Genomic DNA, 24,516 nt, shown 5'->3' with positions numbered 1-24,516 from the left:
AACCTCCAGATGCCCACCAACCCTAACTCCACACACAGACCAACTAATTGTTTAATTTGCACAGGGGTATAGAGGGGCCTTTGGTCAACCTCTACTGTGGGATCCATGAGACAGTTAAAATTTCCCCCTATGATGATACGGTGAGACTTGAGACTAATCAGTTTAGAAAACGCATCTACTAAAAATTTGAGGGGATGGGCTGGAGGGCATAATCATTTATAATACCATATTCCTCCCTGTTTATCAGGCTTTGAGAATTACAAACCTCCCATGTGTGTCTTTATCACACTCTAGTAACTTAAATGAGAGATTCCTCCTAACCAATATAGCCACTCTCCTACTTAAGACCATAAGACATAGGAGTGGAAGTAAGGCCATTCGGCCCATCGAGTCCACTCCGCCATTCAATCATGGCTGATGCGCATTTCAGCTCCACTTGCCAGCGTTCTCCCCGTAGCCCTTAATTCCTCTAGACAACAAGAACCTATCAATCTCGGCCTTGAAGACATTTAGCGTCCCGGCTTCCACTGCACTCCGTGGCAATGAATTCCACAGGCCCACCACTCTCTGGCTGAAGAAATGTCTCCGCATTTCCGTTCTGAAATGACCCCCTCTAATTCTAAGGCTGTGTCCACGGGTCCTAGTCTCCTCGCCTAACAGAAACAATTTTCTAGCATCCACCTTTTCAAAGCCATGTATTATTTTGTACGTCTCTATTAGATCTCCCCTTAATCTTCTAAACTCCAACGAATACAATCCCAGTATCCTCAGCCGTTCCTCATATGCTAGACCTGTCATTCCAGGGATCATCCGTGTGAATCTCCGCTGGACACGTTCCAGTGCCAGTATGTCCTTCCTGAGGTGTGGGGACCAAAACTGGACACAGTACTCCAAATGGGGCCTAACCAGAGCTTTATAAAGTAATACTTCTGGTATTAAATGATGAAAAGTTTCCCAAAGGATGGATGAGCTACTACCTGAGCCTGAGTTAATATCTAGGAACACCTGAAATTCCTGAGAGAGGTACTCCACAAACTTATTATCCTTAAGGATAAAGGGATCCATTCGCCGGTGCCTCGAACCCACTGTAACATCCTTAGTCTTAACCAACAGGTACACAGGGACATGATTGGAGATGATAACATTACCAATCGTACAAGATGTCACCAAGTCCAGGATTGCCACGGGGATCAGAAAAAAATCAATCCTGGTGTAACATCTGTGTGGATGCCATTCTGCTGTAGTTTCAAATGCTCCCTATCATCCAAGTGTGTCCCCTGTAACAAAGCAATATCCACCTCCTTCTTTCTAAGACTCAAAAGTACCTTCTTCCTCTTAACTGGTGAGTGACTCCCCTTGATATTCCAGGTCAACCACTTAATTAAATCATTAGCCATAAACTTCTGTAGTGCCATTCAAATTCCAGAGAGGAGGAACTCAAACCACAAATCACTGAGCCTTAATGTCACATGATCCATCAAACATAAAGACTACATAAACTAAAACCACTACATTTAACAAACCTACAAAATGATCAAAGATTAACAACAACAAAAAACAAACCAACATATAAAGCAGCAACGGCGCTGAATAGGGGAACTCACCCCCTGCCCAAAAGGGGCAACTACCTATCCCAAACTGCCCATAGGTAGGCATCTAGCCATCCCAACCATTTTCCCCCCTCCTAGCTCAAGCCTCACCGCAAACACAAGCAGAAAAGAAAGTAAATGCACCATAAAATGGCAAGTATGAATAAAGAAAAAAAAAATTTTTAAAGAAAGAAATGGGGTAAATACCCAACCCATCCTTTGGTATAACTTAGAAATTGAAAGTCTCCAAAGCTGCCAAACATAGTTTAAACCAAATTATTACCAATAAAAAACCATAAGAAAAGAAAGCCCCAACCAGACTTCCTCTGTTTTTTAAAGAAAAAAAAGACATACACAAACAACACTACTATTTGTACATATTATTATTCAGCTTAGATTAATTTGTCCACAAAGTCTCTTGCATTCTCTGACATGTCAAAGAGATGTACAGATCCATCGAAGGGAGCCAGTGCACCACCGGATATCTCAGAGAGTACTGGACACCTTTATAAGATTGTCTTTTCTGGATCATCGCCGCTGAGAAGTCCTGGAAAAACACGATCTTAGAGCCCTTGTAAATTAGGGCCTTTGGATCTTTCCCCTAGATTCTGGAAGCTTCCATGATTCTCTCCTTATCTCTATAATGATGAAACCGCCCCAAGAGAGGACGAGGACGTTGACCCGGACCTGATGTCCGCGCTATGACTCGGTGAGCCCTCTCGATCTTTAAGCCTCTCATTCCAGCCTCCCAAGTTAAGGAATTTCGACAACCAGTCTTCAATAAATTCCGCCGGCAGCTCACCTTCCTCTGGCAGACCGACGATCCGAATATTTTTTCTTCTGTCCCTGTTCTCAAGGTCATCCACTTAGTCGCTCAAAGTACGGACCTGGACTTGGATCCTATCCTTGGACGAACTAGTATCAGCTTCCACCATTGTGACTCGATGTTCAACCTCATCCGTCCTTTTTTCCAGGTCTTCCAGCTGCTGTTCATGTTTCTGCAGCATGACAGAGATCGGGGCTAGATTCTCCTCTAAATGCTTACCAAACATCTCGCGAGATTTCACGAGCTCCTTCACCAGGGCTTGGTAGGTAATTGAGTCCGAGGATCCTGTAGGCTGGGCCGCGGCCTGGCTTTGGATGCTCATCCTCCCTTCTTCAGTAACTGTGGACAGCAGGAAACACAGGTAATTTAATTTTTCACAGTTTCCTTGGACTCTATGATCTTTCTAGAGTCCCAGGATATCGCGATTGTCCAGGATGGGTGGGCTGAAAGTTCGACCCTCTTGTGCCGCAGTGCGGAGCTCTGCAACGTGATCCTCTCATCTTGGAGAGGTCCAAGCCGCTATCTTGGATCGCCCCAAACAATGAGCTCTTAAACATTGACCTCTGCTATCCACTATCTCGGAGAAAGGTTTTTGATTTGATTTGATTTATTATTGTTACATGTACCGAGGTACAGTGAAGAGTTTTGGTTTGTGCGCAGTACGGGCAGGTCATACCATATAAAGTGCTTTAGGCTAATAGACCAGAGCGAGGAATACAATGTCACAGTGGCAGAGAAGGTGCACAAGGAGCAAGATCAACATTTAAATTTAAAATTTGAGAAGTCCATTCAGCAGCCTGATAACAGCAGGGAAGAAGCTGTTCTTGAATCTTTTAGTATGTGTGTTTAAGCTTTTGTATCTTCTGCCCAATAGAAGAGGTTGGAAAAGATTATAACCAGGGCGGGAGGGGCCTTTGATTATATTGGCAGCGAGAAGTATAGGTAGAGTCATTGGATGGAAGGTGTATTGAGTGCTGCTGATCCTGGGAGGGTGAGTGCACATAAAAACTATTGTATTTCATTAAACAAGTCGTATTGCTCTCTCACTGTAAGATGTTGTCATTAGCTCCTCACCAATCAGATCTCATGGCAGTAGTGGAGTTTCAGGGTGTCAGGGATTGAGAATGAATTGAGAGGGTACAGATGTATTTCAGACAAAGCAGGGCAGCATTTGATTAAGAGCTGCAAAATGTACAGTACAAAGTGAGTGTCCCTCAGACTGAGCGACCCCACTTGCTGTAACATGCCAACTTGAAAAACTAACTTCCAAAGATTTACACAGCAGCATTTCACTCAAGTTTTTGAATTGAGTGTTTAATTGAATAATGATCTAGCACCACAGTCTACCCTCCTCATGCCCTCACCCACATCCAAAATGATGCTGTAGGACACAGTGAAAGGTAGGTGAACAATATCATGTCCAATTCCATCAATATAATCCAGCTCCTTTGCTGAAATAATTCACAGACTTAACTTCACGAAAGATATAAGAATTAACATTTCAGGTCGAGTGACCATTCCTCAGAATCCATTCTGAGAAAGGGTCACTCAACCCAAAACGTTAACTCTTGATTTCTCTCCGCAGAGGCTGCCAGACCTGCTGAGCTTTTTCAGCAATTTCTGCTTTTGTTTCTATATAATTGAACAGAATAGTACAGTAAACTTTGCGGTATTTGAGGTATATAATTTTTGCTGATTTATTGAGAGTGCCAGTTCATGAGGAGCCAGTTAAAACAATTTTTGCTGAATATTTCCAAGAGACGATAACATAGGGCAGCCTGTGGGTGCTTAGTTGGCATAATCAGATTTTCTTTCTTTCTATCTCTCTCAGCAATGAATTAAATTAAGAACTTTGCTCAGCAATCTAATAACCGGTGCCATTGGAGGGTACCTCAGTCCTGAACAATGTGTGGGAGCTCCTGGTATGATGCCTGTGTCCTGTACAGCCCCAGGTTACAGATACGTGCTGTTAGCTGGAGCAGCTTGAGCTCTGTGGATCAAAAGCTGATCAACAACTGGCCTCCTGGTTATGAATCCCTGAGAATTCATCATCCATACCGGCAATCCCTCGCAAACAAGGATAACATTCGTTCACTCTCAGGGTGAGTCTGTAGGTGACTGTTCCAGACCAATGTGGCTTCCACAGGCTCTGTTATGCTTGGTCACGGGAAGGGATGGGTGGGCCATTGGTTTGGCAGCGCCCCTTTCATTGTTCCCTTCTTCCCCCCCACCCCCGCTTCCACTTTTTACCTGACAGCAGGTCTCAAAGTTATTCCTGGATGATCCTCCTCCATTTCGGACAGTCTTGGGACAGTGACTCCCAGGTGTCTGCGAGAATGCTGCACTTCACCAGTGAGGTCTCTCTCCGACAGCACCTATCTGAAGGTGGTTACCCTGCAGCTGAGGGGTATGAAAGTGAGGAAGGAATGGGTGGAGGACTAGGCAGATAATGTTGACCTCCCATCCGCTAGGTGCCCAACCTGTGAATCTTTCCGAGCAGCGCGGGGAATGTTGGTGCCTCTGGGAAGTGTGGGAAGTGCCTCTGGCACTGTGACTATTCCAGGGAGTCAGGAGAGTGATTGGGAAAGCAATAATGATGAGGAATTTGATTCTGAGGGCACAGGCAAGCCGTCCTGCAGCTTTGGACCTGAAGTCTGGGTGGTACGTTGTCTCACCAGGGTCAGAGGCAGTGGGGGGGATGAACACTAAAGGGGAAATGGGCAGAAAGACAGATGGGGTCATGCTGATGGATTATAGGGATCTAGGAAACCTACAGAGAGCCTATAGGAAACGAGAAAATGCAGAAGCAACTTCCTTTTAAACATCAGGAAAGCACAGACAGGTCATTAAAAATTATTGACATGTAAAATCAAGAAACCCCAAAAACAAATATATCTGGCAGTGTCATCCATTTTTTGGCAGTGTCAATTTCACTGAGTTTCTCTTTACGAGGCCTTGCTGCCCAACATTCAGCTTGTCACCCCCTAACAGGAGAAAATCCTGACCCTGACCACCCCCAGTGGCTGACAGGATGTACCCGTATCTCTAAATCGATATTGAAGATTACCTCTAACTCAATGTACCAGTACCTTCTCACTCACTGTAATGGGACCCTCCAACTGAAGGTTGTCTGTCTTGACTGAGGGCTGCTGCTAACCATGGCAAGCATCCTGGCTCTGTGTCGGTGTTAAGGCAAGACAGAAATCATGTGAGCCTGGCAGCTGGGGGCGGGGGGTGGTCAAAGCGAAAAAGAACATGGAGACGCAGGATGCTGTGAGCATCCAATTAAGCTCAAGGTGAGCGAGCCCAGTCTGTGTGGCTGTCAATCCCTGAGCACAAAGGGTCCTTGCAATACTAGTTGCTGGACTGCCCCCAAAGTGCAGCATTAAAGTGAAGAAGCATCTTGTAAGTGGACTGGAGATGTGCCAAAGGGTGTTACCAAATGTTGGCGGACATTGCTGCTAGGTGTCCAAGATGGCAGTCCAGAGGTTCTAGTGACTGTAGTCACCACATTGGGAATTGTTAACATCTAGTTTCCACACGGAAGATGGTAGGATAGGAAGCCGCATATTACTGAGGCACTTAATGAAGCTCACAATGAGCAATAATTCGTTAACAGGCACCACACTGCTCCCTCGCACGAACTTCATCTCACTGCCAGGAATCTGTTTGAAAATGCAACATGTTGTTCCTGACATCAAGAAAGGCCTCATTGGACTTCTCTCACAGTTCTTCCAGATTTCTCACGGTGTTTCCAGAGGCCTGTAAGATTCTACCCATAAAGACCCAGAGTACTGAAACAAAGATATCACCAATGAGAGACTGGAAAGGTCTGAATATGGGCCTGGTTCTTAATAAATACTTTCCATCTGTTTTCACAAAGGACGGGACAGTGCAGACTTTGTAAAGCAGGCGGTGTGTGAAATAATGGATTGGATAGACATGGTGAAAGAGGAAATATCAGCGTGTTTAGCATAAATGAAAGTTGATACATTGCCCAGACCTGAATGAAATGTGTCCCACAGACTGTTAGGTGAAGCAGCAAAGGAAACAGCAAGAGCTCTAACAATCATTTCCAATCCCCTCTAGCTACAACCTCACTGGTACTGAGAGCATTGATAAAACTGGAAATGAGGTTCTGCAGAGACTGTTGATTTTGAACAGTTAGGAACTCAGCAGAATCTGTAAAGCACCACACCCACAAACACCCACTCCCTTCACTGCGAACACTCAGTAGCTGCAGTGTTTTATTATCTACAAGATGCACTGCAGAAATTCACTAGAGATCCTTCGACAACACTTTCTAAACCTGCAACCACTCTCATCTAGAAGGATTAGGGCAGCAGATACACCATCACCTGCAAGTTCACCTCCAAGCAACTGACCATCCTGACTCAGAAACATATCACTATTCCAGCACTGTTTTTGTGTAAAGATCCTGGAACTCCCTCCCTAAGGACATTGACAGGGACAGTGTTGGGAGGGAGCTGTTCCAGTTAGATAGCCTTCCCTTGAATGGAGCTGGGACTAATCAAATAACTAGGGTTAGCGTGAGATTTATAAACTAATTAAAGGTGGGGGAGAGAATGTTCGGGAGCAGGGAAATATAAACTTATAAATCAAAGGATTAAGGTAGCATTGATGGGCACTCTTTTGATAATAATACCCAGATGGAGACAAGAAGAGACAGCATTTTTAAAAAGCCAGCAAGTAGCGTCAAATGAAGATCAAAAGGTAATAAGACAAATTAATGATTGTTTATTTAAATGCATTTAGTATTTGGAAAATAATGAATTAATGGCAAAAATAGGGGTTAATGGGTATGATTTGTTGCTTTTGTGGAGACACAATTACAAGGAGACCAAAGCTGGGAACTGAATTTTCAGGCATATGTGACCTTTCAAAAGTGCGGGTGGGAAATGAATGGTGGTGGGATGGCTTTAATAGTATAAGATGGAATAAGTATTGTATGTTAGTAAGAAGTGATCTTGGATCGGATGATGTAGAATCCATATGGGGTGGAGGTAAGAAAGGAAGAAGACCCTGATGGAGCAGTCTACAGTCCACCCTAACAGTAACTATTCTGAAGGTCAGAGAAGAAATCAGAAGATTGAGGATCTCCTTATAGCACTTGGACTTCACCACCACATTCTCAAGGGGCAATGAGGGACAGGCAATAAATGCTGTCCAACCAGTAACATTCACATCCCAAGTGTGAATAAAAGGCAAAGATGATGAGGACAATACATTAATTATGGGTGACTTTAATCTTCATATAAATTGGGTATATCAAATTGCCAGAGATAGGCTATTTCTAGAAGAATAGAATTAGAAATAGAATTAGAATTAGACTTTATTGTCACATGTACTAAACTAGAGGAATACAGGAGTTAAAGTGAAAAGTGTACAAGTTGCCATTCTCCAGTGCCTTCTTGGTTACACACTTAGTTAAAAAACTGGAATAAAATAAACAGCAGAAATAAAAGAAACAAAGCAAAAAGGAATGAAAAACATCCAGACATTAGAGTCTTATTTAAATCTTAACTCCATGTAGGCACCCAGGTCACTTTACGGCCTGGAGTCTCAGGAGGATTTTGAGTACTTGCTGCTGCTGACCCTACTGCTTCTGATCTCCACCTACTGACACAACTGCCTTGATTCTATAACTACCTAGTCCCAGGACATTTCAGGCACCCTCCGATCGCTGGATCCCTGGATCAGATTATTTTGGATCTGGTACTGTGTAATGAGGTAGGTTTAGTAAATGATTTCAGAGTAAAAGATCCACAGAACAGTGACCATTACATGGTAGAATTGAGCATTCAGGTTGAGAATGGCTTGGTTCAGAAACAACAGCAGCAGCAACTTTAAATCAGTGTAATTACATGGAAATGAGGGTACAGTTGGCTGGACTAGATTAGGAAGGAGGCTTAGCAGAAAAAAAATCAGTTGATCTACAATGGCGGGTTGTTTCAAAAAGTTGATAATTCAGACCAAATTTTATATCCCAACAAGGAAGAAGGATTCTAGGAAGGGGATAAGCTAACCATGTTTAACCAGGGATGTTAAGGACAGTGTCAAATTGAAAGGAAAAACATTTAATGTGACAAAGATTAGTGATAAATTGGAATATTGGGAACATTTTAAAAGTCAACTAAAGATGATTAAAAAAAACTAAAGTGGGAGAAAATAAACTATGAGAACAAATGAGAAAATAACATTAAAGTAAGAGCTCCTTCAAATATAGGGAAAGAAATAAAGAGGTAGCAGTGAACATTGGGCACTTAGAGAGCAAGGCTGAGAAAATAATGAGCAGTAGCCAGGGAATGGCAGAAGAGTTGCATCAATCTTCACAATATTGCACACTGATAGCATTCCAATCACACTAACTAAGGAGGTGACAAGGGTGAATGGAGAAAATAAGTACAATAACTAGCAGTAGAGAAATAAAACTACTGGGGAAATTCATGGCCAGTAAGATCCTGAAGTGATGGATTGCATCCTATAATTTTAAAGGAAATAACTCCAGAAATAGTCAGTGCACAGCTAGGAATCTGTCAAAAATCCTTGGAATCTGTAAAATTCCCAGAGAATTGGAAAACTGTCAGTGTTAAGACCCTTAATCAAAAAGAGAGGGAGGCAAAAAACTAGGCCAGTTAGTTTAATGTCTTGTTGAGGATATGTTAGATTCAGTTAGAAAGGAGGCAATAGCAGAGCATTTAGAAACTCTTAATATAATGACTTTGTGAAGAGTGAAATCATGTGTGACAAGTTTATTACAGTCTTTGTGGGGTTAGCAAAGTTGATAAAGCATGTTGCTGGAAAAACCACAGCAGGTCAGGCAGCATCTGAGCAGCAAAATAGTTGATGTTTTGGGCTTCAGTGAGCTTCAGCCTTCAAGAGGTAGCAAACAGGAGAGGTAAAGGAGAACCAGTAGATATAATATATTTTGATTTCCAAAAGGAATTTGAGAAAGTACTGCTCATAAGCTTATTTAGAAGATCCCTATGGTGTTAGGGGTAGCATATGTAGCCTGAATACAGAATTGGATAATGAATGGAAGACAGAGGATTGGGATAAAACAGGTATGTTCAGTATGGTGATTTCTAACCCAGTGGACTGCCACAAGGATTAGTCCACAATTGCTTACAATGTATATTAGTGACTTGGATGAGGGAAATGAATGTACTATCAGCAAGTTTTATGAATGACACAAAAAATAGGTGGGATGACACAAGGAGTCTACAGAGGGGTATAGAGAAGTTAAGTGAGTTGGGCAATATCTTGGCAGATAGAATACACTGTAAGAGACACTTTGGCAGGAAGAAAAGAAGAACTGAAGGTTATTTAAATTGGGAAAGATGACAGGAAGCTGCAGCACTGTAGGATTTGGGGGTCCTCATGCATAAATCATAAAGTAGGGAATAGGGAAGAGTCAAAACGTGTGGTGCTGGAAAAGCACAGCAGGTCAGGCAGCAACCTAGGAGCAGGAGAATCAACACTTCGGGCATAAGTCCTTAATCAGGAATGAGGCTTACCCTAAAACGTCGATCCTCCTGCTCCTCGGATGCTGCCTGACCTGCTGTGCTTTTCCAGCGCCATACTCTTTGACTCTGATCTCCAGCATCTGCAGTCCTCACTTTCTCCAAGTAATAGGGAAGGCAAAAGGAATGTTGGCCTTTATTTCAAAGGTAATGGAGTATATATACAGAGACATCTTACTAAAAATATATAAGGCATGGAAGATATACTGGGATTGGAGGCAGTCCAGAAAAGGTTCACTAAATGGATCCTGGGTAGCGAGAGATTTTCTTTTCAGGAGAAGTTGAGTAGGTTAGGCTTGTACTCATTGGAGATTAGGAGAATGACAGAAGCCTTGTTGAAACGCATGATTGTTCAGGGGCTTGTCAATGCAGAGAGGTTGTTTCCCCTTGTGGGAAAGTCTGGAACCAGAGGACATAATCTCAGAATAAGGAGTTGTCCATTTCAAACAGATGAGGGTATTTTCCTTTCAGAGAGTGATGGATCAGTGGTATTCTTTACCACAGCGAGCTGTAGAAGCTAAGGTGATTGAATATATTCAAGGCAGATATAGACTGTTTTTAATCAGTAAGGGAATTAAGAGTTATGCTGCAAAGACAGGAAAGTGGGGTTGAGGACTATCAGTTCAGCCATTCGCTCATTAGGGCAGACTCAGAGGCCAAATGACTTACTTTTGCTCCTATATCTTATGGTCTTTCAGGTGGGGCACTGGAGGATTGGAAGGCAGCTTATGTACCATTTTTTAAAATAGGAGATCAAATAAGATTCCCAGTAATTATAGGCCAATCAGCCTAACCACACTGGTGGTAAAATATTTGGAAAAATAGCTAAGGTAAACGATATAAGTCATAATTTAGAAAGGCATGTGTTGATACAGGCCAATCAGCGTGGATTTTTTTAAGGCAAGATTGTTTCTAACTAATTTGACTGAATATTTTGAGGAGGTAACGAGGAATGTTAATGATGGTGGCAAGACTTTTCTGATAAAGTCCTACATGGCAGACTGCACACAAGTGTGGAGAAAGTGAGGACTGCAGGTGCTGGAGATCACAGTCACAAAGTGTGGTGCAGGAAAGGCACAGCTGGTCAGGCAGCATCCGAGGAACAGGAGATGAAGAGCTTATGCTCGAAACATTGACTCTCCTGCTCCTCGGATGCAGCCTGACTGGCTGTGCTTTTCCAGTGTCACAAGTTTTGGTACTGCTCACAAATGTAAACACACATTGAATCTAAAACTAAGTGGCAAGTACAATCCAAAATTGGTTTGGTGACAGAAAGCAAAGTGTAATAGTTGTCAGGTGTTTTTGTTACTGACTGTTTAGTGGGTTCTTGGTTGTTCACAGTGACCATCGATGATTTAGAGATAGTGAGGACTGCAGATGCTGAAAAGTCAGAGTCGATAAAATGTGGTACTGAAAAAAGCACAGCAGGTCAAGCAGCATCAGAAGAGCAATGATTTAGACTGAATTACTGGTGGTATGATTCTGGGGTTTGCCTGTAATATGAAAATTGACCATGTGATTTATAGTGACACGTAAAAAAGCCGTTGATTGTAGCAATCTATCGATGGATGCTCAGATGAGCATTAAAGGTGACAAGTCAACTCAGTCTGGGATGGGAGGCAAACACTCCAGGGTAATCCACAAGAAATAGTAAGATACTGAGAAGCATAAAAGTGGTACCTTGGGGTTCATGTCCAGATTCCAGAAGGTGGTTAGATAGGTGAATATAATGGTCAAGAAGGCACATGGATTTCTTTTTCTGGGCAAGGCGGAGAATATAAATTGATGTTATGGTAACTGGCTAGGCTGGATTTATCTTGCTTTTTGTGAGCAGAACATAACTGCAGTTTTCCACATTGTTGTGTTGATGCCGATGTTGTAGCTGTACTGGAACAGCTTGACCAGGGGCATGACTAGTTCTGGAGGCTGTAGCCTTTGTATCTAGAGTGCTCAGATGTTTCTTGATATCACATGGAGTGAATCAGATTAGCTGAAAACTATCATTTGGGATGATTTGGAGACGTCGGTGTTGGACTGGGGTTTACAAAGTTAAAAATCACAACACCAGGTTGTAGTCCAACAGGTTTAATTGGAAGCACTAGCTTTCGGAGCACCGCTCCTTCATCAGGTATGAAGGAGCGGCGCTCCGAAAGCTAGTGCTTCCAATTAAACCTGTTGGACTACAACCTGGTGTTGTGTGATTATCATCATCTGTGATGTTGGAGATCTCAGGAAGAGGTCAAGAAAGTTAATCCACTCAGCACTTTTGGCTGAAGATATTTGGCAGATATAAATGCTGAACTCTGCTATTAGTAAGAGTGGAGATATCTGTGGACATCCTTGTCTCATTAGTTGCATAGTTATCCGCCATTATTCCCAAATGTATGTGACGGCATGCAGCATTTTGTTCTGATTAATTCATTTGTGGGATTGCTTGGCTTTGTGTAGCACGTTACTTTGTTTTGTTTGCACTTGATTCTAGCTTTGCTGTGTTGGCACCTTATTTTTAGATGTTCCTGTACGTTCTTCTGCACCCCATGTCTCCAGCCAGTCTGGTCAGTAGAGGTAACTGTTAGCTACTTCTGGTATTCGGCGTTTCAGTTTGCTAGCCTATGGAGTGTGTCATGGATTCCCTCAATAGTTCCTCCAAGTGATGTTCCACATGGATGAGTACATGGAGGATGCTTCAGCAAACGAACAAAATCAATATAAACTAATTCCCTGCATCTCACTTATCACAGCGAGGGGGTGTTATATTACCTCTTGCTCCCACAATTATTTAACATACTTTCTTTAAACTTATAACCATCTTTTTTTTGTCAATAACAAATTCCAATGTTCAAAAGGAGTTAAAAACACAAAATTTATAAATCCAATATATATTCGGGGCAGCACAGCAGTTAACATTGCTGCCTCACAGCGTCAGTGATCTGGGTTCCATTCCCACCCAGGGGAACTGGCTGTGTGGAGTTTGCACATTCTCCCTATGTCTGCTTGAACTTCCTCTGGGTGCAGGTCAGGTGAATTGGCTATGCTAAAATTGACCCATAGTGTTAGGTACATTAGTCAGGGGTAAGTGCAAGGTAGGGTAGGGGCATGAGTCTGGTTCGGTTACTCTTTGGAAGGTCAGTGTGGACCTGTTGGGCCAAAGGGCCTATTTCCATTCTGTAGGGAATCTAAGCTATTAAATAATAATTACAAAAAATATCTTCATTAAGGTCCGTACTTGCCTGAATTTGGATTTAATTAACTTTCAGAGATATTAGAAATTGGATGAGATGTGTAACAGGGAACCAATTTGTCATAGTTCGTTTTTACAAACACATTCAAGCTTCAAAAATCCCAAAAATCAATTTCCCTAACCCTTGTGAATTAGATTCACAATAGATTCTTTTCAAGCAGTTGCCATTCTCAGGTACTCTAACCTGTGCTGTTGAAATCACCATGAACTACTTCATTCTACCAATGGAGAAGGATAAGCATAGTTAAATTCCTTCACCTGATTCCTTGTCTGGTCCATCGCTAGACGATCTATTAATAATGTAAACAAAGGCAATCTCTTGATAAATTTACAAGTTTCAAGAAACTAACCTGTGATGAGACATCATTTTGAGAAGATCCAACATAGTGTCCAATCAGGAGAAATAGCTCACAAATTTGGTTCATGGTGGCTAAACATAAATAGCGAATGAGAAGTTGTCCTGGGCAAATTCTGCTGGAAACGTAGGCAAACTTGACTTTTAGAGAACCAAACTGGGTTGATGAATGAAGATCACCCTGTAGAATTTGCATATTTCAACCATTAAAAAATAAACTGTTGATAAAACTTAGATTGAAGTCTCTGGGATTGGACAGGAGAACCTAAGTTTTATAAGGAATTCTGAGAATTTACAGTGTTGTCGGAAATGGGAGGAGACCCCTGTAGGACTGGTGAAGCTCCAGTGAGATTAGCATTGATATGACTCATTTGATTTGCATTAATTATCAGGCATGGGTGGAGGGTGATGACAATGTCTTCTCAATAATGTGCTGGAGTCAGAATCCTTAAGGAGGAAGAGACGAAAACCTGATGTGGCTATGATGAGGGAATATTAAGCCCTCATCTAGCATGTAAATAAATAAATAAAAAGTGCATTGAACAGGAGAGGATTTACTACCAAGAAAAATGGGCTGAAATAAATTCTGTTGAAAGGCCTGGATGTTATAGAATTTATCACAGCATCAACTACAACTGTAACTTCATACATGTTCATGAATCAATTTTAAATTGTATTGCATTTAAATTTAAATATGTAAACTTTTGGCATAGTAGAAAGCAGTGAAGTCAGTTGAGAGTTTTGTCACCATATAAGAAAGGTAGTTAGCGAGAGGTTCGCTGCAGTAAAAGCAGAGGAGCTAGAAAATGCATTACATCACCACAACTGGTGGGAAGATGCAAGTACAACATGACAAGTTTACATAGACAGTTTGCATTGCAAGTGATGATTTGAGAATTTATTCAAGTGAAATTAAAACACGAAGTAAAACTTCGAAGATAGGGACTAGACATGGAAGGTTCCCAATACTATATTGCGATAGATATTTTTGTGCAGCAACACTCCTGATACATAATTAAATCTACAAAATATGACTTTTCCCACCTTGCATGCTTCCACGACTTAATTGCCATTCATGGGTAGACTGCATCTAACCATCACTTGCACCCCCTCAAAAGAAGTACACACCGAGGAGTACCTGATTGGCAGTGGCATGATCAAGCAATTTTAAGATTTCTTCATTAGGAGAGTTGTGGGTGCGGATCCACTGACTTTACAGGCTTAGACAGGTGTGGATAGAATGTTTTACTTAGCCCATCAGTTTAGGACCAGAAAAGGGGTGATTCATTTCAGACTAAGATGAGGAGAATCTTTTTTTCATTTAAATGGTGAAGAATCACTGAAATTTTCTATCGGAGGGGGCTTTGGAAGTTCAATCATTCAGCATGCTCAAGAAGGAAATCGATTTCTGGATATAAATGATATCAGGAGATATGGACAAAATGATGCAGAGGTAGATCTTCAGGGTTTTGACTGGTTTGAATGATGCAAGCAGGCTTGATTACCTACCCCTGATGCAATTTCCAATGCTTCCAAATCATAGAGTCATACAGCATGGAAACAGACCCTTTGGTCCAAACAGTCCATGACGACCATGTTCCAAACTAAACAGTCCCACCTGCCCACACTTGGCCCATATCCCTCCAAACTTATCCAAATGTCTTTTAAACATTGTAACTGTACCTGAATCCATCACTTTCTCTGGCCATTCATTTCACACATGAACCACTAAGTGTAAAAAAGGTGCTGCTTGAGTCCCTTTCAAAATCTTTCTCCTCTTAATTTAAAAATATCCCCCTTATTTGAACTCACCCACCCTACGGAATTCACTTTATCTATGTCCCTCATGATTTTATAAACCTCAATAAAGGTCAGCCCTCAACCTCCTACGTTCCAGTGAAAAAGTCCCAGTCTTTACAGTCTATTTTTAATATTTCAAACCCTATCGTCAGCAATATCCTGGTATCTTTTCCGAACCTGCTCCAACTTAATAATATAACAGGGACGACAGAACTTCACACAGTACTCCAAAGAAGGCCTCACCAATGTCTTGTACAACCTCAACGTGACACCCCAACTCCTATACTCAAAGGACTAAGCAATGAAGGCAAGCATACAAAAGACCTTCTTAACCAACCCTATCTAGCTATGACACAAATTTCAAAGAATTATGCGTCTAAACCCCTTGGTCTCTTTACAATTCCTAGGGCCCGACCGTGAAATCTTTACTGCACCTGTCACTGGGTGACACAAAATTCACAGACAATTTCCAGGCATTTCATTTCTGGACTTTTGTTTTATATATATCACCGCTGTACAGTTTTTTCTTTTCTGTTAAACAAGTAACAATAAAATTATTTCTTACAATATGGTTAAAGGCCTATGCTGATGAATCATACACTATACATGGAAAGCTCACATCTGTACATTTTTACATCTGAGAAACTTAAAAAAAATATCTCTGATAAATATTTTAATAAAACCATTTTGTCCAATTTGTTTTTTTTTGTTATGGTGGGCACAAAATGTTAATAACAAACAAAACACTGATGGTTTTAGAATTTTCGCGAGGAAAGTGTCTTTTTTTTTAAACAGAACAAAAATAGTCCACGTGCTGGACACAAGACTTAAAAACCAGGGCTCCTTTATTCCTTCCTTCTTACTTGCAAAAAAAATAAAAATAACTGGTCTTCAGAAGGAATAGTTTTGTCAAATACACTCCCACCATCCTTTCACCTAAAGAGGGAAATCTCTCAATAATAAATATACATGAATTTGTGTTGCTGTACAGAGACCGAAAGGCTAGTGCTGCAACTACCTAGTGTAAGCCCTTTCCTTTTTGGATTTCTCCAGTGCTTTGTCCATGGTTTTTTCATTCTCACCCCTGCATTTCGGACAGTACCATTTGCCCTTAGGCTTGTGGTTCAGACTCACACAAGAGAAGTGGAACCACTCGATGGGGCACTCCTCATTATCGCAGCCAATCATCTCCCCATAGGAGACCTGGTTGCACAGGCAGTAAGTGGGCTCATTGGGATCAATGGGCAGGTCTGCAGGAGATGCCTCCCTCTCTGCCTTTGCTTTGGATCTCTTCTTCTTCTTGGAAGTCTTGGCCTTCTTTTCCTTCGGCATTCCAGTACTTGCCTCCTCGTGGTCATGGTTGCTGGATGCATTCTCTCGGTTCTCGTTGTTGCGTCTCCTGGACCTTTTGGCATTGGGTTTCTCTGCTGGTGTTGCACCGTCATTCCTAGACCTGTCCAGTGAGGACTTGTTGTTGGCATCATTGCTCTCTGGACAGTTTTCAAAGAGCTCAACATGGCTGTCCACCTGGCGACTTCGGTTCTCCACCAGCTCCACCATCTGGTTGACGATTTGGATCTTCTCATCGCCCAACTCTTGACTCCGGATCAAGGCTCTCTGGATATAATGGAGAATCCGCCTCCTCTGAACCACGTCTGTCTCCCTCTTGTGTTTCTCGTAATATTCATCCAGTTCTTTCAGGATGTCTAGACAGAGAGGAGCAACAGAGGGCAAATTTTATACAACTTTCACAACCTCCACAAAGCCCTTTACAGACAATGAAGCATTCTTGATTTGCATACAACAAGGCATTACAAAGAAATGTGATAAATAATATTGTGAGATTTATGTTCAGAAATAAATGTTAGTCCCAGAAGACCAGAAGAGAACTGCCCACTCTTCCAGGATCTTCAGCATCTGCGCAAAAGACTAAGCCTTGGTTTGTCATCTCGTCTGAAGGACTTGATGTGGTACTCCTTCAGGACTGACACTCTGATGATGTGGTGTTCCCTCAGTACTGTCCCTCCAGTTTGGCACTCCTTCATTATTGCTGTCTTGGCCCTTGCTAAGTGCTAATGTACTGACAGTATAACATTCCAGCATTGTTGATCCTCCAACATTATGACATTCCCTCAGTAATGGCACTCAGTACAAACAGTGCATCCCCGGTACTGACCCTCCAGCAGTTCAGATTGCACTCCCTTAGTACTAACCCTCTGATAGTGCAGACAGTAAAAGGTAAACTTGCCATCGTCTCTTCGAATGATAGGACTGCTGTCTCATGACAGAGAAACAACTGGTGATGAGCTTAACCCGAGGGTCACTACGTCTCAGGCTAAAGGTGAGGCTGAGATGTGGGACCCTTAACGGTGATCCCAGCTGGTGTGGGAATTAAAGCCAGGCTGTACAGCAATCTCTAACTTTCTTTGCTAAAGACCGAAAAGCATAATCTGCCAAAAATCAAAAGACTGGGGCCTTCAGTATTTTTGGTTCAAATGAAGTAACAGCAAAGCCAACAGGGAGAACACAAAACCGAAGACCTCAAATGTTGGTCGTTTGTAAAGCATCGATTGAGTTGGCTTGGCATTTATTAGCAAATATGTACAATCCTTAAATCAAAATGAAGAACTGCAGATGTTGGAAATCTAAAACAAACAAAATCAGAAATTGCTGGAGAAATCTGGATAGTCTGGAAACATCTATGAGGAACTCTATTTATCTCTCCATGGATACTATCAGACCGGCTGAGTTTCTCCAGCAATTTCTGTTTTTGAGGGTAGAATCTCTAATCTGACTGGCAGGTGATCTGACAGGATGGCACGGTGATTCAGTAGTTAGCACTGCTGCCTCAAAGTGCCGGGGACCCAGGCTTGATTGCACCCTCAGGTGACAGTCTGCGTGGGTTTTCATATTCTCCCACTGTCTGTGTGGGTTTCCTCCCACAGTCCAAAAATGTGCAGGTTAGCTGGATTGGCCATGGGAAATTCGCGGAGCAGGAAAATCGACGTTTCAGACAAGAGCCCTTCATCAGGAAGGGCTCCTGCCCGAAACATCGATTTCCCTGCTCCTCAGATGCTGCCTGACCTGCTGTGCTTTTATAGCACCACTCTAATCTTAACTGTAATCTCCAGCATCTGCAGTCCTCACTTTCATCTGGCCATGGGAAACTGCCCAATGTTCAGGGACGAGCAGGCTAGGTGGGTTAGCCATGGGAAATACATGATGTGGAGTTGTCGGACTGAGGTGGACAAATTTTTAAAAATCACACAACAGTGGGTTACAGTCAAACAGGTTTGTTTGGAAGAACAAGATTTTGGAGCACTTCTCCATCGTCAGGTACAAATCTTCTCAAAAATCTTCTCTAAAACCTGTTAAGACTACAATCTGGTGTTGTGTGATTTTTTTTAACCGTGGCTAACATAGGGTAGGAAGGCTGGGTCTGGGTGGGATGGGTCAGTATGAACCAGTTGGGCCGAATGGCCTGTTTCCACATTAATTGCTGCTGCCAATGCTCTTGGAATTCTCAGACCCAGTGTTTTTTACTTCCCCTAAGTGGTAATAAATTTTTAAAAAGCAGAGAACACACGGATATCTTCATTTTAAATGCAATTTCGACCCAAAGTGAAACATCAGGATGTGACTCCGGGAACAAAAGCGGTGACATTGTTGACACCACGTCCCGGGAGAGGGTCGAGGAACAGTTTCTCGCTTAACTGGAACATTCCCTTTGAACATAACACAGTCTATGCGGCGGAGCCCGAGTGAGGACAAGCTGCCGCGGTGTTCCCAGAACGTGACGGATTTCCCGGGAACGGGACGGCGCCGGTCCCCAAAATGGCGGAGTGGGCGGCGCCTCCTCCAGCCGGCCCTGCCCACACCTGCGGACGGATGGGCCGCCCGACCAATCGGCGCCCAGCCTCCCACTCCGCACCCGTTGGACGGGTGGACCCAATGGGCGAGCGGTTCGGCGTTCGATTAGCATAGCGGCCCCGCCCGCTCCGCGTGATTGGCGCGTCCGGGCACCTATCAGACGCCGGGCGTCCCGAATAAGGAAAAGGACCGCAGCCAATGAGTGAGGGAGAGGGCGGGGCAGGGACCATGGGCACATAAATAGCAGCACCAGCGCGTCCCCTACTACAGGAGATGGAGCCTCCAGCAAAGCAACAATTCCAGGGTTGGCAGTGGTGGCCTTGCTACAACTGATGCCCGCCCACCTCAACCCGTAACCCGGCTCTATCTCCTCGCCTCTTCCCCACAACTGTTTATAGAGCTTACTTGGGACTCCAGGATCCCCTTCGTATGTAGGCAGTCCCTCCACCACCACCCTCTCTTTTCCCCGACAATCAAAGGAGGGGGGGGTAAAGAATCTCCGCCTTCATCCGTCCCGCTCGTGTCTTTGCACCCCTTTAAAGCAGCTCCAAACACTGGGATGGTGGGGGGAGGTTTCGCGTTTGGGGTTACAGAGCTTATCTAAAGACGCTGCTGCAGCCGGTTCCAATCTGGGCAGATGCCTCTAGCCCAGCCCGCGCTGATACTCCAGCCATCATGGAGCTGGCGGAATCCTCTCTCTCTCTCTCTCTCCCCTGCCCAGTCCTCGGCTTCTCCTACCTCAATGTGGGGCTTTTGGGGTTGAAATCCTACCCGACTCTCTCTCCCCCTCCACTCCAGCCCTGCCTGTAGGACCTTTATTCCTCTTTCTGTCAAAATGGCTGTTATAAAGCTGATCTTTTGTTCCGCCCCAATACTGACGCTGCAGTTCAGTTCTTTTCACTCTCTCTCTAACTAAAAAAAATGACGGCCGGGCTAGTTGCGAGCAGCCAGCCGCGGCTCTTTTACCTTGGTATTTTGCATCGATTTCCCTCATCAGAGAAACGTTCCTCTGGAGATCAAAAGGCAAAGACTCGATTGAATCCAGATAGTCTTCCACATAGTTCACAACGTGTATCTGCTCTCCGTTCGCAGGACTCAGCATCTTCCAAGATACATTTGTTATTTGTTGGAGAAGGGTGACTTTCTCTCTCTCTCTCTGCTAAACTGACAAAAACCGTCAGGAGTGGAAAGGGTTCCTCACTCACTCACCCGTTCACTCACTCACGTCCTCTCCGAATCTCTTGTTATTTTATGAAAAGAAAAGCTAATTATTAAAAAAAACAACAGGCCGCAGAGATGTGGAAGATGAATGGGGAAAGACTCCCCTCCTCTTTGAGTAGCGGATGGGGGGGGGGGCTGATAAAATTTCTCCCTCCCCAATCCCCACCTCTATCTATCTCTCTCTCTCTCTCTGTTACACACACACACACTCTCTCACTCTCACTCACTCACTCACATACAGGGCACAGTCCGATCCCAGACCTGGGACACTTGATCCAACGTGGAAACCCGGAGCCCAGTTTGAAACACTTGGGAAACACTCGGCCGGCAACGCGCACGCGCGCACCCTCATTAGCATATCATTGTGACGTCACTGGAGCTCGCGCCCGCCTTTCCCCCTTGAATTGATTAAATTCCACCCGGAGCTCGCGCCCCACCGACTCTCACGCGGTCACGGTGCAGCAGGCCTGGCCGCCGCGCCGCCTGCTCCTCTCCTCGCCTTTGATCTGCGGAGATCTTTAACTTTTTTCCCCGATGATTGGCGTGGCTGGCGGGCCTATCCGGCGTTGGACCTGCCGACACTGAGATCAATCGGCGCGGCCAGGAGGCGGGACCTCGCTCCCTCTCTCCCTCCCCTGCGCACCCCATTTCCTCGGCCTGCAGGCTCCGCCCACTCCGCCGAGCGACTTGTCAACAGCCTGCTCTCCTTACCCCCCCAACAACCGCGTCCTACGCATGCGGCAACCCTACTTTACCCCAATGATTTCTGGGATTTGTAGTTCGCTTGTCGCAGGGGCGCCATGACAACGGGGAATGAACGGACTGCACCTCCCAGCAGCCAGCGCGCCGTCCACCGCCGCCTCTGTTAATGGTCCGCTGTCAGATTTAAAATTAGCGGGCAAAGGCGAGCGGCAGGGTTCAAAGGTCAATGCTAGCAGGGGCTGACAGTAACCTTGAGTTGCGCCATTGGAACAGAAGTGAATGAGGGAGGGAGACTGAGAGAGGAAAGGAAGAAAAAGGGGGTTGGGCGGCATGGTTGCTATGGAGGCGCCGGTCGCTGTTAGAGATGTCCCAGGCGGGAACTGCAGATTTTCTTATTTCTCTCTGAATAGTCCCTCGAATAAAAGCAGAATGTCTCGATAATCCGAGACACACACAAAATGCTGCAGAAATTCAGCATCCGTGGAGAGTGAAACAGTTAGCGATTCGAGCCCGACAATGAATCTTCTTTAGCGCTGCCTGAACCTTGAATACTCCAGCACTGAAGAAGATTCACGAAACAGTAACGCTGCGTATCTCCGGCATTTTCTGCACTTTTGTCTACAGTCAACTATCGGCCAGCCTCTCTCAACCTCCAGGCGACGGCGGCCACACCCGGGCCGGGTTCCTGTGCTTTGAGCAGAGAGCAAAGCACTGCGGATGTTGGCAATTTGAAATAAATAAAAGTGGAGTTTATTTTGGAAGAAAATGATCAAATAGATGGACGTCAACAGTGGACACAGGAATTAAGTGTTTCCAGCCCCACATGACTCATTATTGGAAACCCGAACTCTCCTTGTTCTCTCTCACTCTCCCTCCATTGATGGACGTTGGGTGACGCGGGGGGGGGGGCGTGGCCTAGCGGCCGGAGGCCGGACCTTGCGGGTTGATAGCGATGCAAAGCTGAATAGTGGGTGGGGCCAAGCATTCCGGGGCGGGGCCAGGCTGCACAGCGGGCGGGGCAGAGCATTCAGGGGCGGAGCCAGTCTGCACAGTGGGTGGGGCAGATCACTTGGGGGCGGGGCAAGGGTGCACGCGCGGTTGGGTACAATCACTCGGGAGTGGGGCACGGCTACACAGTGGGCGGGGAAGATACGCTCGGGGGCGGGGCCGGTATGCAAAGTGGGTGGGGTACATCATTCAGGGAAGCGTGGCTTGACGCCCGGTGGTTGGAGGTCTCCCCAATGGGCGGTGTCGAAAGGTCAGGGTTCAGGGGGCCGGCCCATAGCACTAAGCCACACCCCACCCTGGCAACGGCCGCCATTTATGTCCAGGCCCTGCCTGTGTCGGGTGGTGCCGCTTCCTCGCTGGTGGTGTTCATTTCGCCGCCCACCCCGCCGGGCACGATGAGGGCGCTGTTGGCCTGCCGCTCACTGCCGGCCTGGTTGAGTGGGTGCACGTTCCGTGTCTGTGGACGGCAGCCGGGCGGACGGTGCGGTAGTAGCTGGCACAAGCCGAAGGGTCACCCCGCCGGTGTGCAGGTCTACAACAGTCTGACGCGGAACAAGGAGCCTCTGGTGCTCGCGGAGCCGGTCACTGCTTCCTGGTACAGCCCTGACTCCCCTATAAGTTCCCGAGACTGTCCTTCCGGGGCAAAACCACGCTCACACAGGCCTGAAAGCAGCAACCCACTTCCACAGACCCCGTCAAGTGGGCTGTGAGTTTAAAATAATCTCTCACCATAAAATCAGACCCAAAAATCTCGATGTCCCACCTTCTGAAACTTCCTCAATATCAATACTGGCCCTCTGACAGTGCAGCACTCCCTCAGCACTGACCCTCTGACAGTGCAGCACTCCCTCAGTACTGGCCCTCTGACAGTGCAGCACTCCCTCAGTACTGACCCTCTGACAGTGCAGCACTCCCTCAGTACTGACCCTCTGACAGTGCAGCACTCCCTCAGTACTGACCCTCTGACAGTGCAGCACTCCCTCAGTACTGACCCTCTGACAGTGCAGCACTCCCTCAGTACTGACCCTCTGACAGTGCAGCACTCCCTCAGTATTGACCCTCTGACAGTGCACCATTCCCTCAGCACTGACCCTCTGACAGTGCAGCACTCCCTCAGCACTGACCCTCTGACAGTGCAGCACTCCCTCAGTACTGACCCTCTGACAGTGCAGCACTCCCTCAGTACTGACCCTCTGACAGTGCAGCACTCTCTCAGCACTGGCCCTCTGACAGTGCAGCACTCCCTCAGTATGGACCCTCTGACAGTGCAGCACTCCCTCAGTACTGACCCTCTGACAGTGCAGCACTCCCTCAGTACTGACCCTCTGACAGTGCAGCACTCCCTCAGTACTGGCCCTCTGACAGTGCAGCACTCCCTCAGTACTGGCCCTCTGACAGTGCAGCACTCCCTCAGTACTGACTCTCTGACAGTGCAGAGCTCCTTCACTACTGATCCTCTGACAGTGCAGCATTCCCTTAGTATTGATCTTCTGGCAATGCAGCACTCCCTCAGTACTGATCCTCCAACAGTGCAGCACTCCCTCAGTATTAACTGTGTGACAATGCATTGAATTTCAGCACTAAATTTTCATTAGCCAGCATCTCTAGCACCACCTCTCTGACAATGCAACACTCTCGCAGTGTCACCTGTGTGATCAGGCAGATATCCCTCTGTCCCTCTCATCATGCAGTGCTTACTCATTACTGACCCCCTGACAGCGCAGCTGTGCCATACTTGACATTCTAACAGTGTTCTGCTGTGCCTGTCAGTTGAGATAACTGACTTGAGTGTTGGGGGTGGTCATGGACTTATGCCCTCTTGATTCTGTTGAGAAGGCTATCTACCAAACCACAATCACTGCTTGTCTTATTTCTCTTTTTTTATTTGATTTAGTGTTTTGTTTATTACATTAGGTTAGCATTTATTCAGAATACTTGGTTTTATTTTATTTTATTGGATTCAAGCCATTAGAATCTTTAAGTTGGATGAATGTTACTAGGCAGTATTTACAAGCTTGAAATATAAGCAACTAATCCTCAATAAAGAGGAAACATTTGCTTAAATGCTAAGTTGTGAAGAAGTGGGCAGCGGACGTTAATGGTTTGTTGCATATCGCGGTGTTACTTTGACAATAGAGGCAGTGTGAATGGATTGTGTAAACAGCATCACTTTCATTTAGGATATTTCAACAATTTGTGGAACTAAAGAAACTTTCTGCTTTGCCAGTTACCTTCTGTTCAAAATTAGTTTGAGAAATGAACTTAGTTGTCTTATTGAACAGTTTTGCCTCAAGTTCAGGAACTTTTCCACATATTAGAATGATGGTGAAGGTCAAGGAAAGGAATGTTTGACAAATATG

General features: G+C 44.9%; 2 protein-coding genes across 7 annotated transcripts in view; one reads left to right on the top strand and one right to left on the bottom strand.

Annotated features, from left to right (window-relative positions):
• Window positions 1–15,831: 15,831 nt before the first annotated feature.
• ing1 (inhibitor of growth family, member 1) lies at window positions 15,832–20,841 on the bottom strand. Of its 3 annotated transcripts, none has more exons than XM_072578104.1 (2): window positions 20,192–20,841; window positions 15,832–17,061 (listed from the first exon to the last, which is right to left on the bottom strand). In XM_072578104.1, exons 1-2 carry the CDS (start codon window positions 20,325–20,327, stop codon window positions 16,370–16,372), a joined length of 828 nt encoding a protein of 275 aa, XP_072434205.1. In that variant the 5' UTR covers window positions 20,328–20,841; the 3' UTR covers window positions 15,832–16,369. The 3 variants fall into 3 exon arrangements, with proteins under 3 accessions (XP_072434205.1, XP_072434204.1, XP_072434206.1); XM_072578103.1 differs by lacking the exon at window positions 20,192–20,841 and adding an exon at window positions 19,070–19,366; XM_072578105.1 differs by lacking the exon at window positions 20,192–20,841 and adding an exon at window positions 17,569–18,378.
• A 1,614-nt stretch (window positions 20,842–22,455) lies between these two features.
• Window positions 22,456–24,516, top strand: part of cars2 (cysteinyl-tRNA synthetase 2, mitochondrial) — a 62,131-nt gene continuing 60,070 nt past the window's right edge. Inside the window, exon 1 of one of the 4 annotated variants that reach the window (XM_072578096.1) lies at window positions 22,456–22,751. In XM_072578096.1, the coding sequence (XP_072434197.1) occupies window positions 22,552–22,751 (200 nt within the window). In that variant the 5' untranslated portion in view covers window positions 22,456–22,551. The other 3 variants (XM_072578097.1, XM_072578098.1, XM_072578099.1) reach the window with 3 other exon arrangements.

This window comes from Chiloscyllium punctatum, chromosome 9, assembly GCF_047496795.1.
Source record: "Chiloscyllium punctatum isolate Juve2018m chromosome 9, sChiPun1.3, whole genome shotgun sequence".
Classification (NCBI taxonomy): domain Eukaryota; kingdom Metazoa; phylum Chordata; class Chondrichthyes; order Orectolobiformes; family Hemiscylliidae; genus Chiloscyllium; species Chiloscyllium punctatum.
Note: the sequence above shows the minus strand (reverse complement) of the source record. Positions and strands in the feature narration are given on the sequence as shown.